The 21624-nt window shown below is 30.3% G+C and overlaps 2 protein-coding genes and 1 long non-coding RNA gene across 5 annotated transcripts; 2 read left to right on the plus strand and 1 right to left on the minus strand.

Moving 5' to 3' along the window:
• Positions 1-2074: 2074 nt before the first annotated feature.
• Positions 2075-4659, minus strand: LOC119687089. Of its 2 annotated transcripts, none has more exons than XM_038101265.1 (5): positions 4492-4659; positions 3160-3683; positions 2666-3102; positions 2438-2600; positions 2075-2385 (listed from the first exon to the last, which is right to left on the minus strand). In XM_038101265.1, exons 2-5 carry the CDS (start codon positions 3563-3565, stop codon positions 2267-2269), a joined length of 1125 nt encoding a protein of 374 aa, XP_037957193.1. In that variant the 5' UTR covers positions 3566-3683; positions 4492-4659; the 3' UTR covers positions 2075-2266. The 2 variants fall into 2 exon arrangements, with proteins under 2 accessions (XP_037957193.1, XP_037957194.1); XM_038101266.1 differs by having other exon boundaries at positions 3160-3696.
• Positions 4660-4882: 223 nt separating this feature from the next.
• Positions 4883-5691, plus strand: LOC119687090. Its single transcript, XR_005253088.1, has 2 exons — positions 4883-5255; positions 5365-5691. It is a non-coding gene; the product is annotated as an uncharacterized LOC119687090 (long non-coding RNA).
• Positions 5692-14912: 9221 nt separating this feature from the next.
• Positions 14913-20262, plus strand: LOC119687091. Of its 2 annotated transcripts, XR_005253089.1 has the most exons (6): positions 14913-14995; positions 18198-18315; positions 18371-18537; positions 18603-18657; positions 18722-18899; positions 20209-20262. XR_005253089.1 is itself a non-coding variant. In XM_038101268.1 (5 exons), exons 1-3 carry the CDS (start codon positions 14977-14979, stop codon positions 18649-18651), a joined length of 408 nt encoding a protein of 135 aa, XP_037957196.1. In that variant the 5' UTR covers positions 14913-14976; the 3' UTR covers positions 18652-18657; positions 18722-18899; positions 20209-20262. The 2 variants fall into 2 exon arrangements, 1 of the variants encoding a protein (XP_037957196.1); XM_038101268.1 differs by having other exon boundaries at positions 18198-18537.
• Positions 20263-21624: the final 1362 nt, after the last annotated feature.

The raw sequence follows: 21624 nt of genomic DNA on the forward strand, positions 1-21624 counted from the left end.
AGAAGCTTTATTCCCCACCCCGAATTTTTTGGTTTATACGATAAGGAACTATAAATAGAGTAACAGCTGATTTTAGCCGTAACTATCGCTTCGCGCACTTGTGCTAACGCTCATACTTAAACAGCTGAGCTGCCTACCCTTGCACTGGCTCACACTTTCCGACTCATAGTCGAGGAAGTGAGAGTCTGAAAATATGTTTAGTATCTTCGAACTATCTCAGAACTATTTTATTTGCAAATGCATTTTTGTTCAATTTTATTATTCAATATAAAAAATATGTATTACTGTCAGAAATATATTGATTCGTACAAATTTGGTTATAGCCACCATATAAGTTATATATCGACCATATCAACTTTTTGTGTTTATCAATGTTTTTTTTATATATCTTTTATTTAAGTAATTATAAATATACTATTTCTTTTGCCAAAAATAAAATTAATTGGTTTAGATTAAAAAGCTGGTTTGGAACTTAAAGGTTCACCATTTTTTATGTTTAAACACAACTACGAAACTTAGCTATTGAATTAAATATTATTTATATAACACATATCGCCCTAACAAACCTTAAGTCTACCTCAGGACCCACAGGAAGATTTGCTGACCTACGGTTCGTCATCAATTAAAATGTAAATAAATGATATGAATTCCTGCATAGTTAAAGCTTAGTGTGGAGCAGGAATAAGCCCCCCAGCCACAAATGAGTAAAAGTGTGCTATAGTTCTAACTCAAACCACAACAACAACATATCGAATTATTTGAAAAAAATAATATAACTACTTTCCATCATCATAAATTATAAATTAATTACTCTTCAATCACTTGATCTCTACGATCTGACATAACTTACAAACTCTTTATAATATTCTAAAAGAAATACCGAATTTGCAAAACCACTTCTACTTTAGAATAGAATTACTTCTACACTACTTCTAATAGAATATCTTTGAAGAAAAGATTTTCTGGAGCTTTTAATTAAATTAATAAAATGAATTAAATTGGTTAATTAATTAAACTTAATTCACTTATAATAGTTTCTACATTCAGATATAACTTACAAATACTTTATGCTATTGGAAAAGGAAACTAGAACTATCTATTGCATCTCGCAAAAAGAGTCCACTACCTAAAAGAATATCTTTGAAGTTAATATTTTCTGGAACTCTTAATTAAATTATTCAAATTAATTAAGTTATTAAAATTAATTAAATAAATTAAACATAATTCGGTTATTTTCTACGTTCAGATATAACTTACAAATACTTTATGCTATTGGAAAAGGAAACTAGAACTATCTATTGCATCTCGCAAAAAGAGTCCACTACCTAAAAGAATATCTTTGAAGTTAATATTTTCTGGAACTCTTAATTAAATTATTCAAATTAATTAAGTTATTAAAATTAATTAAATAAATTAAACATAATTCGGTTATTTTCTACGTTCAGACAAAACTTACAAATACTTTATGCTATTGGAAAAGGAAACTAGACACTATCTATTGCAACTCGCAAAAAGTGTCCACTACCTAAAAGAATGTATTTGAAGTTAATATTTTCTGGAACTCTTAATTAAATTATTAAAATTAATTAAGTTATTAAAATTAATAAATAAATTAAACTTAATTCGGTTATTTTCTACGTTCAGACATAACTTACAAATACTTTATGCTATTGGAAAAGGAAACTAGAAGTATCTATTGCATCTCGCAAAAGGAGTCCACTACCTAAAAGAATATCTTGGAGGTTAATATTTTCTAGAACTCTTAATTAAATTATTAAAATTAATTAAGTTATTAAAATTAATTAAATAAATTAAACTTAATTCGGTTATTTTCTACGTTCAGACATAACTTACAAATACTTTATGCTATTGGAAAAGGAAACTAGAACTATCTATTGGATCTCGCAAAAAGAGTCCACTACCTAAAAGAATATCTTTGAAGTTAATATTTTCTGGAACTTCAAATTTAATTATTAAGATTAAGCACCGCGACCCTAAGAGATTGGTTCAAGCAACTGTAGTTTGTATACCCAATACAATAATAATAGTCATATTCGAAAAAATAGACAATATGTATTATTAACTGGTGTTTATTGAATTTGTGTAAATTGTTGTATTTGTAAGGATTTTGTTGCATGTGCAACATGTAAATAGAGTAAAGAAACATTTAAATTAATCAATTGAATTCTTTAAAAAATGGCAAAATTAGCATTGAAAACGAAGGAATAAAATTGTTTGAAAGTTGGAGAATGTTATTGCGGTGCAGCTAATAGTAATACGGTATGTAGCGAACACGTAATATACGACGATCCAATGGCAGCCCATTGTAAATTTTAACAGCTCTTAAGGCATCCTCACGATGTAGGTAAATAACGTCAGCTAAACCTAAAATACAAAAAGAGTTATGAAGTATAATTTATACTTATTCATTATTTACCCAAACTTTTGCCATAGCGATCGAAATGAATCAAGCACTTTTTGATGGGGCCAATCTCACCAAACAAAGCAGTTACATCAGTATCAGTAACACATAAGGCAAGATTACTTATACGGATTTTGCTGCTACGTTGACGTGAGTAGCGCTTATTACGGCGTGGTTTCTAAAATTTAGTTAAAATTTAATTAAAAAAAATTTAAATTGCTTTAAAATTATTCTAAAGTTTACCGGACGTGACTTATAACGTTTACCACGCGAACCAGAATGCTTGGCACGCATTTTAGAGACTCTTCCATGGCGATACGAGTCAGAGGACGCATCACTTTCAGGCTGGTATCCAGAATCATCAAAAGGATTTTCAAACATTCTATCATATCTTCCTTTGACACCAAGACCCTTACTACGAATCTCGAGAGTTTTTTTGATGTCAAAACCATCATCATAGCAATCATCGCGCTTATCGCGAACGTTATAGAATTTATTTGTTTGTTTCTTATATAACTTGTTTTTATTAGAACGCAATTCATCGACATTAGATTTTTCAACCATTTTAGAGCGCTTTCCATACTTATCATAACGTTTACCATGTGCTCTGGGGTATTTACCATACATTTTGCCATAACCTCCAATACGTTTATCAAACACTCCAGCATGCTGACCGTGCCCTTTATAATAGTTACTATTAGTTTCAAAATATTTATCACAGATATCAATATATTTACCATACTGCTTATGTTTTCTTCCGTGGTAATCAGGTTTGTTGCCGTACATTTCAATATGATTACCAAACGATTGACGATGCTTACCATAAACTTTAGCTGACTTACCATAAAATTCAGGAGCCTTCACATAAATGCGGCGTCTACCATAAGAGCTTGTATGTGCACCATAGACATCAGGTCCATTACCATAATATTCAGTAGACTGACGCATGGCGAAACCAGTATTACCAATACCAGGTCTATAAGCATATGGCTTGGCCCTGTAGGAAATATCAGGCCGAAATACCTTGACGTGAAAACCACCCGCCTGACGACGATTACGAGACATGTTAATTTTTCCAAGAGTTTCCTTGCCTAGATAGTCACTAGATATAATCTCGTCCAAAGACATCTCCATAATATCCATTTTTTTTTTCTTTAACTGAATATATCGAAACCAACAAAAACTAAATTCAGTGACAAAACTTCCGACTAGTAAAAATAGATCCGACTCGGACGAAAGCTTTAACTTGAATGACAATATGCTGTAAGAAATTACTGACATTAAAATTTTTTACAACAATTCACAATAGATTCAAAACGCAATGCCAACTGCCCAAAAAAAAAATGTTAAGTTTTTATGTACATATAGGAATCAAAAATCTTAATACATAATGTTGCAATTTGTTATGGGTAAGATTTTTTAAATACAATCCTAGTACTTACACCAATTTTGCACAAAACTTGATACAAAACTCTATAAAAAATTTCTACAATGTCGTAATTTCGTGGTATATTAAGTGTAAGATAGATTTTTTTAGATGCAGCTATAAAAATCTGCATTTGCAAATTAATAAAATTATACATTCAAGTTGTGCATATATTAAGGATATTATGGAATTATTTTTCTTGCTAAAGTCTTTTAAACAGCACGCGTCATAACAACACTAGTCTTTTGTTTCAAGAGACTACTTACGAAGTCTCTAAATAGCTATAGTCCATAAAGATACTTAGACTTTCGCGAAAATATTCTTGAAGACATGCTTTGAGTGAAATACCTCGTCTATAAGTCTGTATGTTACTGATTTTGCAAATTTGATTTCGGATCTGAGTGAAATCTGCGTATTTTTATTCAGACATAAAATGAAGTTGTTTGAGACAAAGTCGATTTTTTCGCAAAATTGCTGTTCCGTATTCTTATTAATTAATTTTAATTCTTATTCATGAATCTTTACCGTTTTATACAATTTTTAATATATTTTATGAAACGCGATATCTTAAATTGGTAAATTGCAAAAAGACAACCGCTTACTTTAAGAATTAACATGACAAACAACAACAGCGCCGACTTACCTAATCAAACTTCTCCAGAACTGCGTAACCAATAAGTAGCTCCCAATATAAGACTGCCAAAAGTCACAAATCTATTTATTTTGTACGGTTTTTGAAAATACGTGCAAAACTTCTTGCTAGTTGTCAAAAACTGATTTCGTTCAATTTTTATATTTGACATTAAAAAAATGTTTCCGGTATATATTCTATAATTTTTTCTGATTTTTTTAGTTGTCAAAAATGGTTTAGTTCAATATTTGTATTTGACATTATAAATATGTTTCCGGTATACCATATATTCTTTAATTTTTTTTTCAAAAATAGTTTTGTCTATTTTTTTATTTTATTTAAAAAAATATTTTCGGTTCATATATTCTTAATACTTATAATTGTTGTTGTTGTTGTGGTTTGAGTTAGTGCCATTGCTTTAAATAATTTTTTTAATTTTCAAAATAATATACTGCAACCATTGAAATACATCTAAACAGACGCGGCACGGTATGATATGCAGTAATGTGTCATATTGATTGCACCAAATATAGCAGCGGTTTTCCTTAAAAAAATTGGACAAAGGCAGAGATAAGCCCCCTAGTCACAAAAGAGTAAAAGTGCGCTATAGCATTAACTCAAGAAACCACAACAACATTTGAAATGAACTAGTCTAAGCGCCATATAAGGAATCAATTAATCGACATTGCCGAATCACTGTGAAAAAGCTCTGACCTGTAGTGAGTTGTGAGATGATATGCAATCGGCGAAGATGCTGAAAAACAACGTCACATCAAGTATTAAATAAAAAGTTTATATTTATAAATAAATTATATTTTATTTAAAGTTTAAAAGATATTATGGTAAAAGATATTTGTAATGGGAAAAATCTTGATTATATTTAAGCACAAAATCAATGCCACTAATGTATGTCATACATTGGAGGAACACTGCGAAGGAAGCTTTAGTCCACACCGAGTTGTTATCCCTGAGAGAGTTGGTGGTATACGATTAATTGAAAAATAAATAAATAATTATAAACAATGCTTGAAGAAATAACTTGGCTGCTCTGTTTAGGTGACTTACAAGTAATCTCACTTACCACTGTTACGTGCTATAAAAATACAAAAACTTTTTATATAGAAAATGTGCTACAGTTGTCACTTTCGGTACTTCAAAATTGGTTTAAAGTTTATCCTTGCAGGATAAAATTTAAATATATATATAAACACAACGTTTGTATATTATTCTGAATAAGTTTATCAATATATCGGTTTGCGGAAATATGAATATGCAGGCATGCTGTTATGTATCTGTATGGATGAGTATCTTATTTGCTTAAGGCAAAAGTGCCATTGACAGGTTTTCTTTTGACTCATTTCCTTCCATTCATATTTGTATTTATCATATATAATATATAGTAATAGTACAGAAATAACTAGTTTTTCTTAATTTTAGTTTTTGTTTTTTTTTTGTTTTTGTTTTTTGCTAGTTCAGCTTGAATCTACTCATGTTTCTATACCACACATTATACATACCCTAATGAATTTAAAACAAAGCAAAGACAAGTACAATAAATTTCAATGCGACTGCGGATGACATGAATAATATCCTTGAAATTTGTATACAGTTGGCAACATTTTCGAAAGAGTGAATAAAACAAGCTGAAATCTTGCAACATGTTTCCTGTTAAATTGAAAATTTATGACTTTGCTTATAGCAGTGTTTTTTATACGGTTTACCTACCCATGAATGTATGTAATTGTTTGTAGATTAGAGGGCATGTATTTACACCTCCACTTGTGGAAAAAAAGTGAATTATAAGTATAAAAATACCCGTACAAGGCATGTATTGTGAATCTTGGGATATGTGTTTCCTACCGTAGTTATGCGATACTGAGATTATTGAACAAAATAATAAAAGTAGAGTTTAGTGGAGGCAAAACTTTCCATTCAGTCCAAAGAGCAGATTTCTCATCACACCACATATTGAAACCAACACGAGTATGTATAATGAGTATTTTATATTTGGATGATCTATGTGTAGGATGTCCATAGTGTTATCTTTCACTCATATCAGATCTTAACATTCACAAAGATTGTGAGCGGATTTCTCATCACACCACATATTGATACCAACACGAGTATGTATATTGAGTATTTTATATTTGGATGATCTATGTGTGGGATGTCCATAGTGTTATCTTTCAATCATATCAGATCTTAACATTCACAAAGATTGTGAGCGGATTTCTCATCACACCACATATTGAAACCAACACGAGTATGTATATTGAGTATTTTATATTTGGAAGATCTATGTGTGGGATGTCCATAGTATTATCTCTCAATCATAGCAGATCTTAACATTCACAAAGATTGTGAGCGGATTTCTCATCACACCACATATTGACACCAACACGAGTATGTATATTGAGTATGTTATATTTGGAAGATCTATGTGTGGGATGTTCATAGTGTTATCTCTCAATCATATCACATCTTAACATTCACAAAGATTGTGTTTAGCAATTTCTCTTTACTCCTTTTTTTTAAAATATTCTGCAGTAGTAAAGTTTAAATAGAAACATAATTTAAAAATTTAAAAATTGTTTAAATCGTCTGTAAATACGTGATTTCTTCAGTTATTGCACACTTTTATTCTTTTGTAGCTGGGGAGCTTATTCCTGCCCCACACTAAGCTTTAACTAAACTGGAATCGTCAGCATACCGTCCTGTGGGTTTTAAAGTTGACTTGAGGTTTGTTAGGGCGGAGTTGGTTAGCATATTAACTTTTGTGAATAATTTTAGGGCTGTATCTCTGATATATTTTTTCACTGAGTCGATTCTTAGATCTCTGTGCATATCTGTTGTTTTAATATAGCATTGAAACTCAAATAATCTTCTTATAGCCAGGTTTTGTGCTATCTCCAATTGCTTTATGGCAGTATTTTTGACTTTGCTGTATGTAACACATCCATACAGTAGTGCTGGCCTAATTATTTAAGTATACAGTAACTTTCTACTTTTGAGGTTGAATCGATTATAAGTAAACAGTGGCTTTAGGAGATGTAGAAGTTTAGAGCAACTATTCCGTTTGCATTACATATGTTTATAACAATTAAGTCGTTTGTCAAATGTGACCCCGAGATGTTTTATGCTTTCCTCCCATCGTATGTCCGCGTCACCGACGCTCACTCTTTGAGAATGCTGCCTTCTCTTTCGTGTTATGAATAAAGCCTTGGTTTTGTCGATGTTAATTTGAATCTTCCATTTCTAGAAGTAATTGACCGTGAGGACTATATTTGTCTGTAAAGTATTGCTTACATTTATGGCATCCCGGTCAGAGTAGATCAAGCAGGTGTCGCTGAAAATTTGAAAATATATTTTACATTTCAAAATAACCATGTATTTGGTAAGTTAACTACAAAGCACAAATTTTAATACAGTAAAAACTCTTTTAAGCGGACACTTATCATCAGTTCACTTTTCTTCACACAAAAACGGTGTAAAGTCAAAAAAAAAGGTTGAATTTCAATACAATGAAAATTCTCATCATCAGCCATTCAAAAAGCGTGTTCGGCCAAATGAGGTTAAGTTTGTTTCAGATAAGTATAAAAACACCAGACCATTTTAAAGAAGTCGTCCGTCCAAGTGGGGTATACTTTGGGAAAGTTTTCACTATATAATGTGCCATTGAATATTGAAACAAAAAATTGTTTTTGTATTTTGTATGTTTATACAATATTACACCATTTTATAGCATTTAACTAATATCATAAAATATCAAATTCAATACAATGTAATTTGGTACGCAAGGAAGTATTTTGGCTTGGTTTGCAAAATCGATTGAAAATCGTACCGACTATTGAAGAACTCACAGAAAACAATCGACAACAGTTCAGTGCTTAAATAAAATAATACTAAACAAAAACAAATATATATATATATATACAAATAGTATAAAAACTTGAAATTGAAGTCGTCGTCCTCAATGTCAGCAAAGCACCATACTCTTATGCTAGGTGTATTGGCTAGTAGCAAAGACACAGAACTCTAAATTGTAAAGTACGTGACAAACATTAGTAATTCGGTGCAGGTTGCTCGAAGACTATTTACAATTCAATTGTTTTAATTTAGTTTCATTTGCTTTATCCTGTGTACAAAACAATGAAATGAACAAAAGCAACATTTTATATAAAATTGAAAGGACAAAAAATGTCAGCGTCGAGTTGCTAAAGTATTTAAAATAGCTTCGTCTACAGACTCTACCATATTTTGTTTTCAATTCTATTCATTAGTAATCTTTATTACATTCATTAAATTTATTCATGTTTTTGAATTTTGTACATACCTAACTAAGAATTTCTATCATATTCATTATACTAATATCATACTAATACTTATAATACTAATAAAACACACTTTGGTCTTATACGGAGTAACAATAAGTTACCTCAAAATAGGAATATTGTTTTAAATTGGAAAATTACCTAAACATTAAAGCAAATATGCGCAAATTCAATATGTATTAATCCTTTTATAATCACTCTAAGGTCTCTCATTCTTAAATCTCAGTACAATATTACTATTATAAGCAATAAAGACATTATCTATTTTGTTTAAGTATTAAAGTGAGTTATGTTGTTGTTGTAACCCGCTGAAACCCGTTTGTGAAGTCCCTTCGAAAAGTGTTGAACAGCACTTGGTCGTTGAACAGCACGAGCCGTTCTTTGTACCCAAAGTGAGTTACCACAATTGTCTCTCTTTAAGGGCCTTAATGAATTATATATTCTTTCCATTCCATGTTGCAGTCCTTTTTGTTCTCCTAGCTCCTTCTTACTACCGACTTTGTTCAAGTTAGTATGCGAATATTTTTTAATTTAATATAATATATAAATCAATATTACTTATTAATATTATATATTATATATTATATATTAATATTAATATATTATATATAATACAAATATAGTTTTGTTAATGAATCATAAGCTTTCTCCTAATCAAAGAACAACAAGCAAAGAGTATATTTCATTTATACCAATTGTTCTTTCTAGAATGATTTTTTTTAAATAATTTTATTACTGTTCTTTATACTCTAATACCACTAAAACTTTTCGTTCTTATATTGATAAAATAGTGGGTGTAAAATCTTCGCTTTATCTTGCACATCGACCTTCAAGTTTTGTACCAGAATATTTTTTAAACCTCCAGCTTAACTTAGGTTTTTATGAAGACACTTCTTTGATAGTTCATAAGACTGTTCATCGGTGGAAACGAAAGACCTATTAAATTATCTAAATTCGGCGTAATGGATTTAGTCTCTACTCTTCTATACAAGGGTTCTTACGAGGAATATGGTAACAAAACGGCGTCGCTAATTGAGGTACATAAAAGTTGTCTAATGGCCTGTCAATGCAACCAACCAACGAACCAACCATAGCTTTACTGTTCTTTACCGTTTTTAAGGCTTTTTTTATTTCTTTTTCAAATGGGAAAACTATCACCTAAATTTTTCAACTTATTGTAGCTAAAGAGACACTAAATAACTTTATCTAATCAGTGCAAACTTGAAGAGATTTTAGATTAATATGATGAGATTAAAACGATGCAATTTATATCATATGTTTCAATATATTTTTTTTTTAATCCATTTAGAGTTGAATAGAGTCAAATCTTATATATACAAGCAGATTAGATTGGAATTTTGGGTAAATTCAACCACAAATAATAAGCATTGATTTAGACGTTACTTAGTGTATAATTCAGACTTTTTTCTTCTTTAAAATATATAAATACAAAGCAATAGCATTTAAGAAGCAACCATGTCAAAGTAGACGTCATGAACTGGATTAATTGGATATAATTATTACATTAAGACCGAAAAGTTTTCGGAAATTCTCATTTAAAATTCGCGCGCTGTATATTTTTCGATATTTTAAGTTTATGTAGTTTGGCAGCAATTAGGGACAATTACTATGCCAAAAATGAGCGCGATCTGTCAGACAGTTCGTTTACGGCAGCTGTTGAAACCAGTTCACCTCAGTAGTGCGTTGCGAAAAAACAATGGAAAAAAATATTGAACAAAGAGTTTGCATCAAATTTTGTGTTTCGAACGAAATTTCGTGTGCAGAATCGTTGCGAATGCTACAAAAGGCTTATGGGGAATCAGTTTTATCGAAAACTCAAGTTTATGAGTGGTACAAAGCCTTTCAGGACGGTCGTACGACCGTCGAAGACATTTCGCAACGCACTACTGAGGTGAACTGGTTTCAACAGCTGCCGTAAACGAACTGTCTGACAGATCGCGCTCATTTTTGGCATAGTAATTAAGGACAGTGCTGCCAAACTACATAAACTTAAAATATCGAAAAATATACAGCGCGCGAATTTTAAATGAGAATTTCCGAAAACTTTTCAGTCTTAATGTATATGCATTTTATATGTGTTTATAGATCTGTGATTATAAATATGTGTTCTTTAACTTTAGGCTAGAGATGAGAGCAATTACTTAGTGCAGCCCGTTAATAGATGCTTATTTGTTGGAAAATCAGAACTCTAAACAGGAAAATTGCTCTTGCATTATCATTTGCTATCATCTAGTTTCTGAAATGTTTATAAACATTAATATAAGAAAATATTATTAGTATGCAAAGGCAAGCTAACATAAACTATAATATGCAATTTACAAACATAAATGTTCATCGACAAGCACTAAGAAATTACACAAACAATGTACTACTTGATTAGTTTCTATGTTCAAATAGCCATGAAATTAACCGAAGCACTATATAATAATAATAATAATCCTTACTCGACGTCAATGACTTCGGGTAGCCTCTTATACTGTGCATAGGCTGTCTATAAGTCGCTTGCACCTTTCGTGCCACAACGCTACGTCCTTTATATAAGTAATGTTGCTTATTCTTTTTCCTAGGAACTTAAATAATGGTATTTATTTCATTTAACGTTGGCTTTCTCAGAAACTCGTACCTGCTTTTATATGTAATTATGATTATTTTTTAATCTTAATTTAATTTTGGTACTGGTCGTCATTGTAGCTAAAGCTATATATGATCAAAATTAATCAAATGTAATTTATTTTCCATATAGAATATTACTCTCTTAAATTAAATGTTTAATAGAAATTAATTTATTCTATTAATTTAATTTATTAGATTTTTGTTTCTTTCGCAATAATCAATTAATGTAGCAAGATAGATCATAAGACAGTTCCATTAGAAAAGAGCAAATGAATATACCTTCAAAAACATTTTTATGAAACCCCATTGTCACTATAAGCATCAGCAATATTAGTAAATTAACTATTAACTATGTAATAAATCTCAATACTTCACCCTTCACACAGTTAGTCTCTTATTCATTCTACTATCCAGAAACTGCAATTTGCTCAAAGTCAGGCTCTACGAAGACTCTTCAAAGTGACATGGTACATTCGCACGAATGACATACTAAGAGACCCTAAAATAGATCCGGTCAAGAAATACATAAGGGACAGAGCCCTGAAGCTATATGCGAAAACCCGACAGTCTGCCTTACTTATCACTTTCTAATCTTAAAGTAATCACTAACCATACGGGACGATACGCAGATCCTAGATCAGTCTTTTAATATATACGAAACTTATGCGGAATACACAAATTAGTAAGTGAGATGGATGGGAGTCTGCAGAAACCCCCCAGTTATTAAACAGTAAAAGCACCCAGATGCACTAACTCGAAAAGGGCTCAACATTAGACTATCTATAGTCATATAAAATCTAATAAATATTGCATCGTTTGTACGAAAATGAAGTGCAAATAAATTTAAGTTCGTAAAATGAAAATAATTGTAAATGAACTCATATTTTCACTTGGTGCAGTGGACCATTTAAAAGCCATATTGTTAGTAAATAAAAAAGATAGAAATAAAATGACAACAAATTCAATAAAAAAAGGCACACTGAAATGCAGATAGATACCGAAATGAGGCTGGAGTATCTACCAGTCTCCTGACTGCTTCTGTGTTGCTGATAGAGTCGCTGTTGCTGTTGCTGTTGCTGCGAACGGAAGTCAAATGTGTAATAAATATTAATTTATGTTGCTATTCGCATTTAAATCAAAAAAATATTGCCCGCATTCTGGCCACAGACTGTCGTTGATACCTTGATAAGATACGAATGAAGCGTATTTATAAGGAAATAAATGATATTACATTTTATGTAGTAAGTGCCTACCGATTTAAATGTTAAGCTATATTCATATCATTAAAGAATTGGTTTAAAAACTCAAAACTTTAATTTCTTACTGTAGTAGTATATAGTATTTAGAGTAAGTATTTAGTATAAGTGTTAAGTTCATAAGTTTAGTAATTAGTTTATCATTGTAATATTACACATAAGAAAATGTACATGGCAACTCTAGTTTATCAAGTTCAACTGATGTGTATCATGAAAATAAAGGAGTCAGTATATGACTAACAACCGAAGAGGTGATGCGTTTTGTATTTAGAGTTGCTTGACTACATTACTGACTACATATTATTGGGAAGAGCACATTTTGAAAGTATAATTTCGAATTACATTAATCGAGACTTTGCTAACTTTTAAGGTTTTAGGGCGGACTTGATAAAGATGACCTATTGCTTGTAAAATATTAATGGAATTACTTTTTTTTCTTGTGAGAAGTTTAGTTAAAACTTTTGTAGTTATTGTAGTAGATATTAATATTTTTTATAAATATGTATATCAAATTAAATCATATATTATTTGTCTTCATATAAAACAGCTGTTAATTTCAGGGAAGTCTTGTTCTTCCGGCAAAATAACTATAATGTTATAAATTAATATCGAGTGTTATACAGGTTTTGTAATCGACATTAAACTTATAGTGAGTCTCGATCAAAAAGGTTACTCAAGTTTTTTCTTGCAGAGTAGTAAAATACAATCTACAAAAAAAAAACCTGTGAAGCAACAACAATGCTCTTAAAACCTTCAGAGTTTGGTTGTAGTCCCAAAAAATTTTACGTCTTTAGCCTTAGTGCAGCTAAATTCAAAAATCACTCTATTGTGAATGTGCACCGAAAATATATTGGAAAATTCCAGTCATCCATTGAAATCATATGAGCACTTCATTTACTAATAAAGTCAAATAAATAAATAAAAAATTTGATTTAAATATATAAGATAGAAATGGTTGTCATCGACCTTCTAATAATCATTTTGTTTTCTTCTATTTAAAGAATTTAATTTTCAGTGTTAAAAGTTTTTATATTCCATTATTATGTGCAGACTAACTGCAAGGTTCCTTCATAACCCCACTCTACGCATTGACTGGATTATTGGTTATCACTTCATCAGACTAAGTAATAACTGAGCTCAGATCTGTATACCTCCACGAGAAGCCTGTTACCATTCTGACATTCAATAACGCGTAAATAATTTAAGTGCTCTATTCTTTATGTATTTTTTAATCGGATCAATTTTGAGGTCTCTGAGGTTGTCATTCATCCTAATGTACAATGGCGCCTTGAAAAGCCTTCTCAGAGCCTGGCATTGTCTTGCTGAACGCTATACACCCATATAGAAGTAATGATGAAATTATTTGGTTATATATCAATAATATATCAAAATATATTATTTGGTTATAGCGGTTGGAGGTGTTGAAGAGTTTTTGTGTAACTAATTCTTTTTACTTGAACATGTTTAAGCCAAGTGAATCGTTTGTCCACTGTGATGCCTAGATATTTATCGATATTCTCCCAGTTTATTACCATATCTCTCACTCTCGACGGGTTCTGTCTTCTCTCTCATGCGTAATGAATATTGTCTTAGTTTATTCATTATTGATTTTTATTTTCCATTTCTGGAAAAACTCCAGGATATGTTGAGAGCATATTTATTCGAGTATAGCATACACGTATCGTCAACGTATAACGCTAGTGTCGAGGGACCTAACATTGGAATGTCGGACACATAAATGCACACAACGAAAAACTTATGTTAAAAAAAAGCGCTTAGCATTTTTTAAAAGTTATGCCAATTTCTTTCAACCAGACTTAATTTTATTTTTGTGTTTTGTGGAAATAAACTTATATTTTAAACTCAGTCAGAAAGTATTCCTTTGTTAGTTTGGTGTTTTTACACAGTTTAAGTTTAATTTTTTGGAAAAACTTTTAAACGAACAGCATAGTGTGGCAACATCTCAATGAAGTTATGTGTATGTGTTAATGTCATAATGCATTAGAAAACTCTAGAAATTATTCTAAATGTTCCGATGTTACTCCGATGTTCTCCGATGTTCTTCGAGGCTGAAAAATAAAATAGGTTTTATCTGTATGTTGGCATAAGAGTATCTAAAAACTTAAAAAGATATAGTATATTTTTTATAACGAAGTAACAAAGTATATTTTTCAATTTGTTGAGTTAAAAAATTTTACTAAAAGAAAATTTTATTAATCAAACACAGTTCCATTTTTCGTCTGGTTAAAAGCTGAAATTTACATAGTTTTGAAGTCATGGCGGAATCCGAAACAGGTAAATAATTATTTATTTGAATTTGTTATTCTCGGAAATCATTAAATTTTGTGCAAAATTACAAAAACCATATACTTTAATAAATCAGGGCAAAAATTTATTCGAATTATAATTGTTGTGAATAAAACGTATGTTTAGCTGATACTTATAACGAAAAGTCGCAACTTTTATATACACATATTCTTATTAAATAATAGGCATTGAATACATATGTACACACCTCGACCTAAATGCTGTATTGTCCATCTAAAAGCCCAACTAAAAAAATTGTAGACTATTTATAAATCTATTAATGTTTCTTTTTGCTTTCAAATTTGTTACCTTCAAGGTCTAGTTCCTAACAATTAGTTTTGTTTTTCCTAAGATATCTAATGTTTTACTCTACCATAGTTAGAAATTGTATTGCAACCAGTTGGTCTTCCTTACATTTCTCATTTTGAAATTGTCTTCAACTTCCAGTTCTAAATCAAAGTGCATGTAGCGATGATCTGACGAGAAGTCTTCTTCCAACCCCTTTCAATTTGAAATGTTATTAGATATAAACGCGCTCGCTAGAGTGTGAGTTCTATTATCTCTCCCCTTATCACACTTACAAAAGTAGATTCATTACCTTTATTTAGCAATATTAAATTGTTAGTAGTAATACAATCACAAAGTGGCTCACCTTAGGGTCCGTGCTCCCCATACCGTGTGATCTGATATCTTAATTGTATTAATTGTAATTATTACTATTATTATGGAGAGCCCTGCGAACTTAAAGTACTTTTTTGTAGCCTTTCGCTCAACTAGTCCAATTCCAAACTTTTGAAGAATTTCGTCACAGTTGTAGACCGTTCAGGACTTAAAACTCCACTACCTCAATAGTTAAGTCTGTGTTTTGCCACGACTGGGTAGATGTACTGAACGTATTCTGCTGTTTTCTGTTGCTCTTGACAGAGTCGGCAGAAATCGTTTTCTGCTAGAACAATCTTTTTCAGATGGAATCACTTTGCACAGTGGTCTATTAGCAGTTTTGTGTAGAGTTTGATATCTGCACTGCTTCAGTTCAGAACAGCTTCAGCCATTATATGTTAAGAGATTATAAGCCGTTTTGATTGCCACATGTTTTTTTGGACTTTCCAGAAGTCAATTAGGTTTTGCTTTCCCTTTTGCTTACTGCGAAAGACGTTTCTGCTCCCTTTTTTGCCCAGAACATCCGCTCTTTCATAGCTTTTGTGCCCCTCCTGTCCCGGTTTCCATAGCAAAGTCACAGAATTTCTTGTTGCTAAGATATTAAGAAGATTGAAACAACCCCAAACCAACTAAAATAGAAATAGAAATGCCATTAGAGATTTCAAAGCTACTTGACAGTCTGAAAGGATGCATATGTTGCCACCGCGAGTGCCCATTTGGCCATTTGCTACTGCTTTCTGGAAATTTGGCCCTACAATTCCCCCTCCAGCACTGCTAGAAAAATTCCGGCATTTGCAATCCAAAGAAATTATATACAGACTATAAACTAATTTAAAAGAAATTCGAATATTTCGTAAGACCACTAATGAGAAGTATTTGGCAATACTCGAAACAGCGTTGTATGGTCAGCCAAATTTCAATAAAATAACTAAAATGCTCCTTCGAATCCTTCAAAATAAATTAGTTTTAAATATTTAAAAATATTTGCGGTAGTTCTTATAAAACTTTGTTAGTTTTTTAAAATTTATTTTGCGTTCTAATGGTTTAGCTTCTATTTTTACTGTTTTATTTGTCAAAAAACAGCTGTTCTCACCAGACTTTACACAAAACAGTTCCACTGCGTGATCTGGCATTTTGTTTGTGTTATACCATATTCACACTGTCTCATTCAGGTGTATTTAGGTGCTCATTATAACCACTAATGACGATAATTCAACATACAAAACTCTTTCATATAAATGAGATCAATACTATATCATCATTGTCAGCTCATTTAAGGCGAAAATTGTCGAATGCAACATTTAAAAATAAATATCCCAGAAGGGAAATCATCAAAAGTTAAAATATTTGTCATATTTTTCATTTGTAAAATGTGAAAAAAAAGCTGTAAAAAAGGTGCTGAAAAAGTAAGTACTTAATAAAATCTTTTCTTTAATTAATTACATATGTAATTGATACATAAAATGTATATCAATGATTAAATATTTCAATTATATATTTGATATTCTTTATGTGATATATTATTAAGTACAGTTTATAAAAGTTCAGCTGCATAAATGAATTCATTATAATGTGAACGTCTCACAATTAATGAAAATGAGCAAGTGCCTAAATGAAACAGTGTGAATGTACTATTACGCTCTTAACTTGTACTTTACTTGTGTTTTACTTGAGTTTTACTACAAGTAACTCGTGGAACAGACGTCCATTTTCATTATATAACAAAATATAGGGCATCAAAGAGTTGTTCATTCGCAATAGAACTTTAATGTTAGTTTTTTTAATCTTGTTATCTTCTCTTACTAGTTAAATTAACTGGAAGCCGTGATTTGATACCATTCACCTTAATTTTTACAGAAGATTCTATTCAAGCAAGAAAATTAGAAAAATTGCTATGTTTTGCGGGAAGGAAATTGATAATTAACCCAGTTTTTTTAGTTAACACTATAATTAATCATAAGATTTTATGGCTATGTTGGCGTAGCTGAAAATTATTTGTTTTTTTTTAGATTTTCACAAACAAATCGAATATTTTTTGTAATTAAGTATGCATTTGAATTAGTTTCTTTATAGAACTTTTATAATAGAAAATTTTTTTAGTTTCATTAGTTTCATATTTTGCCTACAGTAAACCACAATAATATATATATTTTTACACAATGTCGGTAACGGATGCAGGTAATAAACATACATAAATATTTTTTAAAGTTTGCTTTTCCTAGTCATTGAATTTCATGTAAAAATGTGAAAAACAGTTTTTATTACTAAGATACAAATACATATTTCTATAAACTGAATAAGTATATATATACATACATATATTTATAAGTACACACACACACACACACACACACACACACACATATATATATATATTATATATAATATATATATTATAATTATATATATATATATATATATATGCATTATCTTAAATTGTGAGTAATAATAATCTTAGTAAGATATTTATGTACAAAACTGATATAAGAACTCTTAAGTTTATATATATCTAAAATTTATATCGTTGCAGGTTATGGTAGATCCAGTCTTGAGGATATATTCAATAGAACACTCTTTGCTGATGTTTTTTACAAGTTGACATGGGGTTTGGATATCAGTAGAATCGTGCTAGTAGTCTCACATGGGGAGTTAGTATATACAAGTAACGCCTTTTTTTATCATGTCGTTAATGGATTTCCCCAGGCCTTAGGATTTACTATTTGTACTACAAATAATATTGAGCTGTTTCGTAAAACCGAACTTAGCAAATGGGTGAAAATAATTCAAATTAACAGCTTCATCGCTCACATAACACCTTTGGCAGTGATAAACTTGATGAATGCCCATGGCATGATATACTATACACCATAGTAATTATATATGCAATATATATATATATATATATATATACAAATACAGAAATTTTTTTTTGTAGTGCTCCAGGTTATCAAGACTTCAATGGTCCATATGGCTACCAATATTAAATCAAGGTACTATAAAAATTATTTTTGTTTAAACTTGCATATACATATTTTAATTCTTAAATGATTTTAGATTACATGAACAACAAATAATATTACTATTATAAACATTATGGATTGTACGATTTCATTTTATGGGTGGAAGGACTTAACAAAACATTTACCATTACATTGCTTATTCACAACACTACATATATACTTCAAACGAACCACAGCAAAAAGAAACAAATGAACATTTTTTAACAGACAAGGTATGAATTAAGATTAAAATCAAATTTTATATTTATAACTAAGTGAATCTTTTATTTCATATATATAAATTTAGTTATTCGAAGCCTCGATCAATCAATGAGATTATGATCGATTATTATAAGATTCAATTATTGTTATGATCGGCCATCAAAATTTTAAAACTCTATTAGGTGTGTTCCACTAGCTACTAGTAGTAACTTTGAGTAACAATGTGTACACACAAGTGTGTTCCACCAGCAAATTTTCGAGTAAATGAGAGCAGCTGAGAGAGCGTAACATACCTGTCTAAAAAATGCTACACAGACTTTACTCGCAATGTGTGCATCAGCTGTCAATGAAAATCAATGTAAAGAGCGTAACCTGGCACTTTATTTTTGTGCCACTCTCAGTTTGCACTTTAATTGTGTTTTACTGGAGTTTTACCACTAGTACCTCGTGGAACAGCCCTATTGTGTTCAAGCATTTTTTGTCCTTTTTTATTTGTACGTAATATATAAATATAAAATTATATTTGAGCAATTGTGATTTCAGTGTAATATGAATTTTTTTTTAGCATATCGAATTCGAAAGCTTAATTTATAAATAAAAACATAATTCCAAAGTGCACATTTCCACCTATTGAAAGCAAATGTGCATATTTATGTGAGAATATCTCCATAAAAATTTTATTTTATAAATTAAGGCACAACAGTAGTAACAACATAGTAACAATAATACGCGCTTTCGGTGACTCGCAAGTGTAGCAAAAAATGCATGCTAGCCTATATTCGCTAAGCGAGACATTGGCATCACTGTTTCAATCTGTCAGGTGTTATGTTTTGACAAATAACAAAAATAGCTTAATGGAAGCAAATTACATTTTGTACAAAAATAAATAATTAACATAGAATTGAAAATTAAAATGAAAAAATGTTGAACATTTTAAAATAAAACACTGAAACTTCTTCTTTTTTCCAACTTTTTAAATTTATGTAATTTTTAAATTTTGTTTGAATATTTTTTCACATATGATTTTTGACATATAATTGCAAAATTCATTGGAGTTTCCAGTGAAGGCTCACAATAGTTCGGTTATTGCGTTGGTAACACTTTTTTCTTTACTGGCCGAAGTGTGTGACCTATATTGACCACAGAGATAGAGAAAGTAGTGTTGTTGTTTTGCGTACATTTCGGCCAGTATAGGCCAGTATCTTGCTGTTTTTTGTCATACTTGCGAGCCACCGTAAACTCATAATATAAAATCTATAATTTGATCAATTTTTTATAAATAATTTTATATTAATAAAAATTTTATTTTTTCTTTTGCAGCAATTTAAAAACCAGAGGAAAAGGAATAACAAAGAAACTAACAAAGAAAAATATTAGCAAAAAATATATATTTTTTTAAAAATTATTTACACAATAAAATATATTTTTAATAACTATTTTATGCATATATTCCTTAAGAAAAAACTTGGTGAATAAATCTTTTTTTCTTGGACTATTAAAGAACATTATTTTCGATTTCATAAAGTACAAAGATATTTGCACATTTTTGTTGAATTTTGTTCAGTTGCCTCCCGCAGCATTACGAATTTCAAAATATCCTATCCTGGTCTCCTGGCCACAGAAGACATATAAATTAGAAGTAAGTTTTATTCTTTTTAAATAAACCAAATCCTAAGAATTTTGTGCTAAATGACTTAACACTCTTGTGCATTTAAAATAAAATAAATATAAGCACAGGACATATATAAATACAGAAATACTTGAGTGCAACTTAATTTGATCTCAAGAGTTTTAAAAGATAAATGTCAGTTTGCATGAAACCTACTACATTTGTTGCCACTTTTTGGTTGGATTGAGTGTCTTTCTCATACGAAGCAGATAAACAAATCCTTTGGCATTTGGAATAAATCAAATTGAAATGAGAAAAATCGTTTAAGAATTTACATAACTTCTGAACAATTAATATTTTATAAATTTCAATGATATTCCTGAATTATAAAATAAATGCTAAGGAATTTTCATAAATAAATTGTCACATAACACTTATGAAATATTGAAGATTTTATTATTGCTTCAAATATATCTCAGTTTCGATAAGTTTTAATAGCGACTTACAGCACTCATATATTATATATTAAAGCTTTATAACAAACAATTTAAAACTGTTGTTCTACGGTATTGTGTCGCCTGCTCACAATCAAATAAACATTTCTTAACTAACATACAAACTATTCACTTTTTTTCTGCGTTTCTCCCTTTACCATAGTGCGGTCCTAAAATTGTTAAAAAGATTTTGTGGAAACTATAGACTATATTAGTTCTTAATACCAAACTTGAAATAATAAGCAGTAATCATTTAACGACACTGTCTTTAAAATCTCGTTTGGAAGAATTATTAAAGCCTGCAGAGAGAGGAGAAAAAACTTCAGCTTGCACTGACAAGTACATCTTAACGTTTGACTTCCGTTACCTCAACACTTTGCATAACACATTCCCTTTAAGTTCTTCAATACAAAATTTTATACTTCAATGAGAGGTATACATTGATCAAAAATTTATGATCAAAAATTTATAAATATTTATTATGTTTTTCAATAGTTGGTGAAATGAAAGTTGCAGATATCAGTATTCCCGAAGAAGTCAGGCATATGAGGGGACTATTTTTAGTCCGTGCAAATCGGACATACCACTATTGTGACGACATAGTGACGATTCGTAACGCAATTTTGAACCTCT

Source organism: Teleopsis dalmanni, chromosome X (assembly GCF_002237135.1).
Source record: "Teleopsis dalmanni isolate 2A chromosome X, ASM223713v2, whole genome shotgun sequence".
In the NCBI taxonomy this organism is placed as follows: domain Eukaryota; kingdom Metazoa; phylum Arthropoda; class Insecta; order Diptera; family Diopsidae; genus Teleopsis; species Teleopsis dalmanni.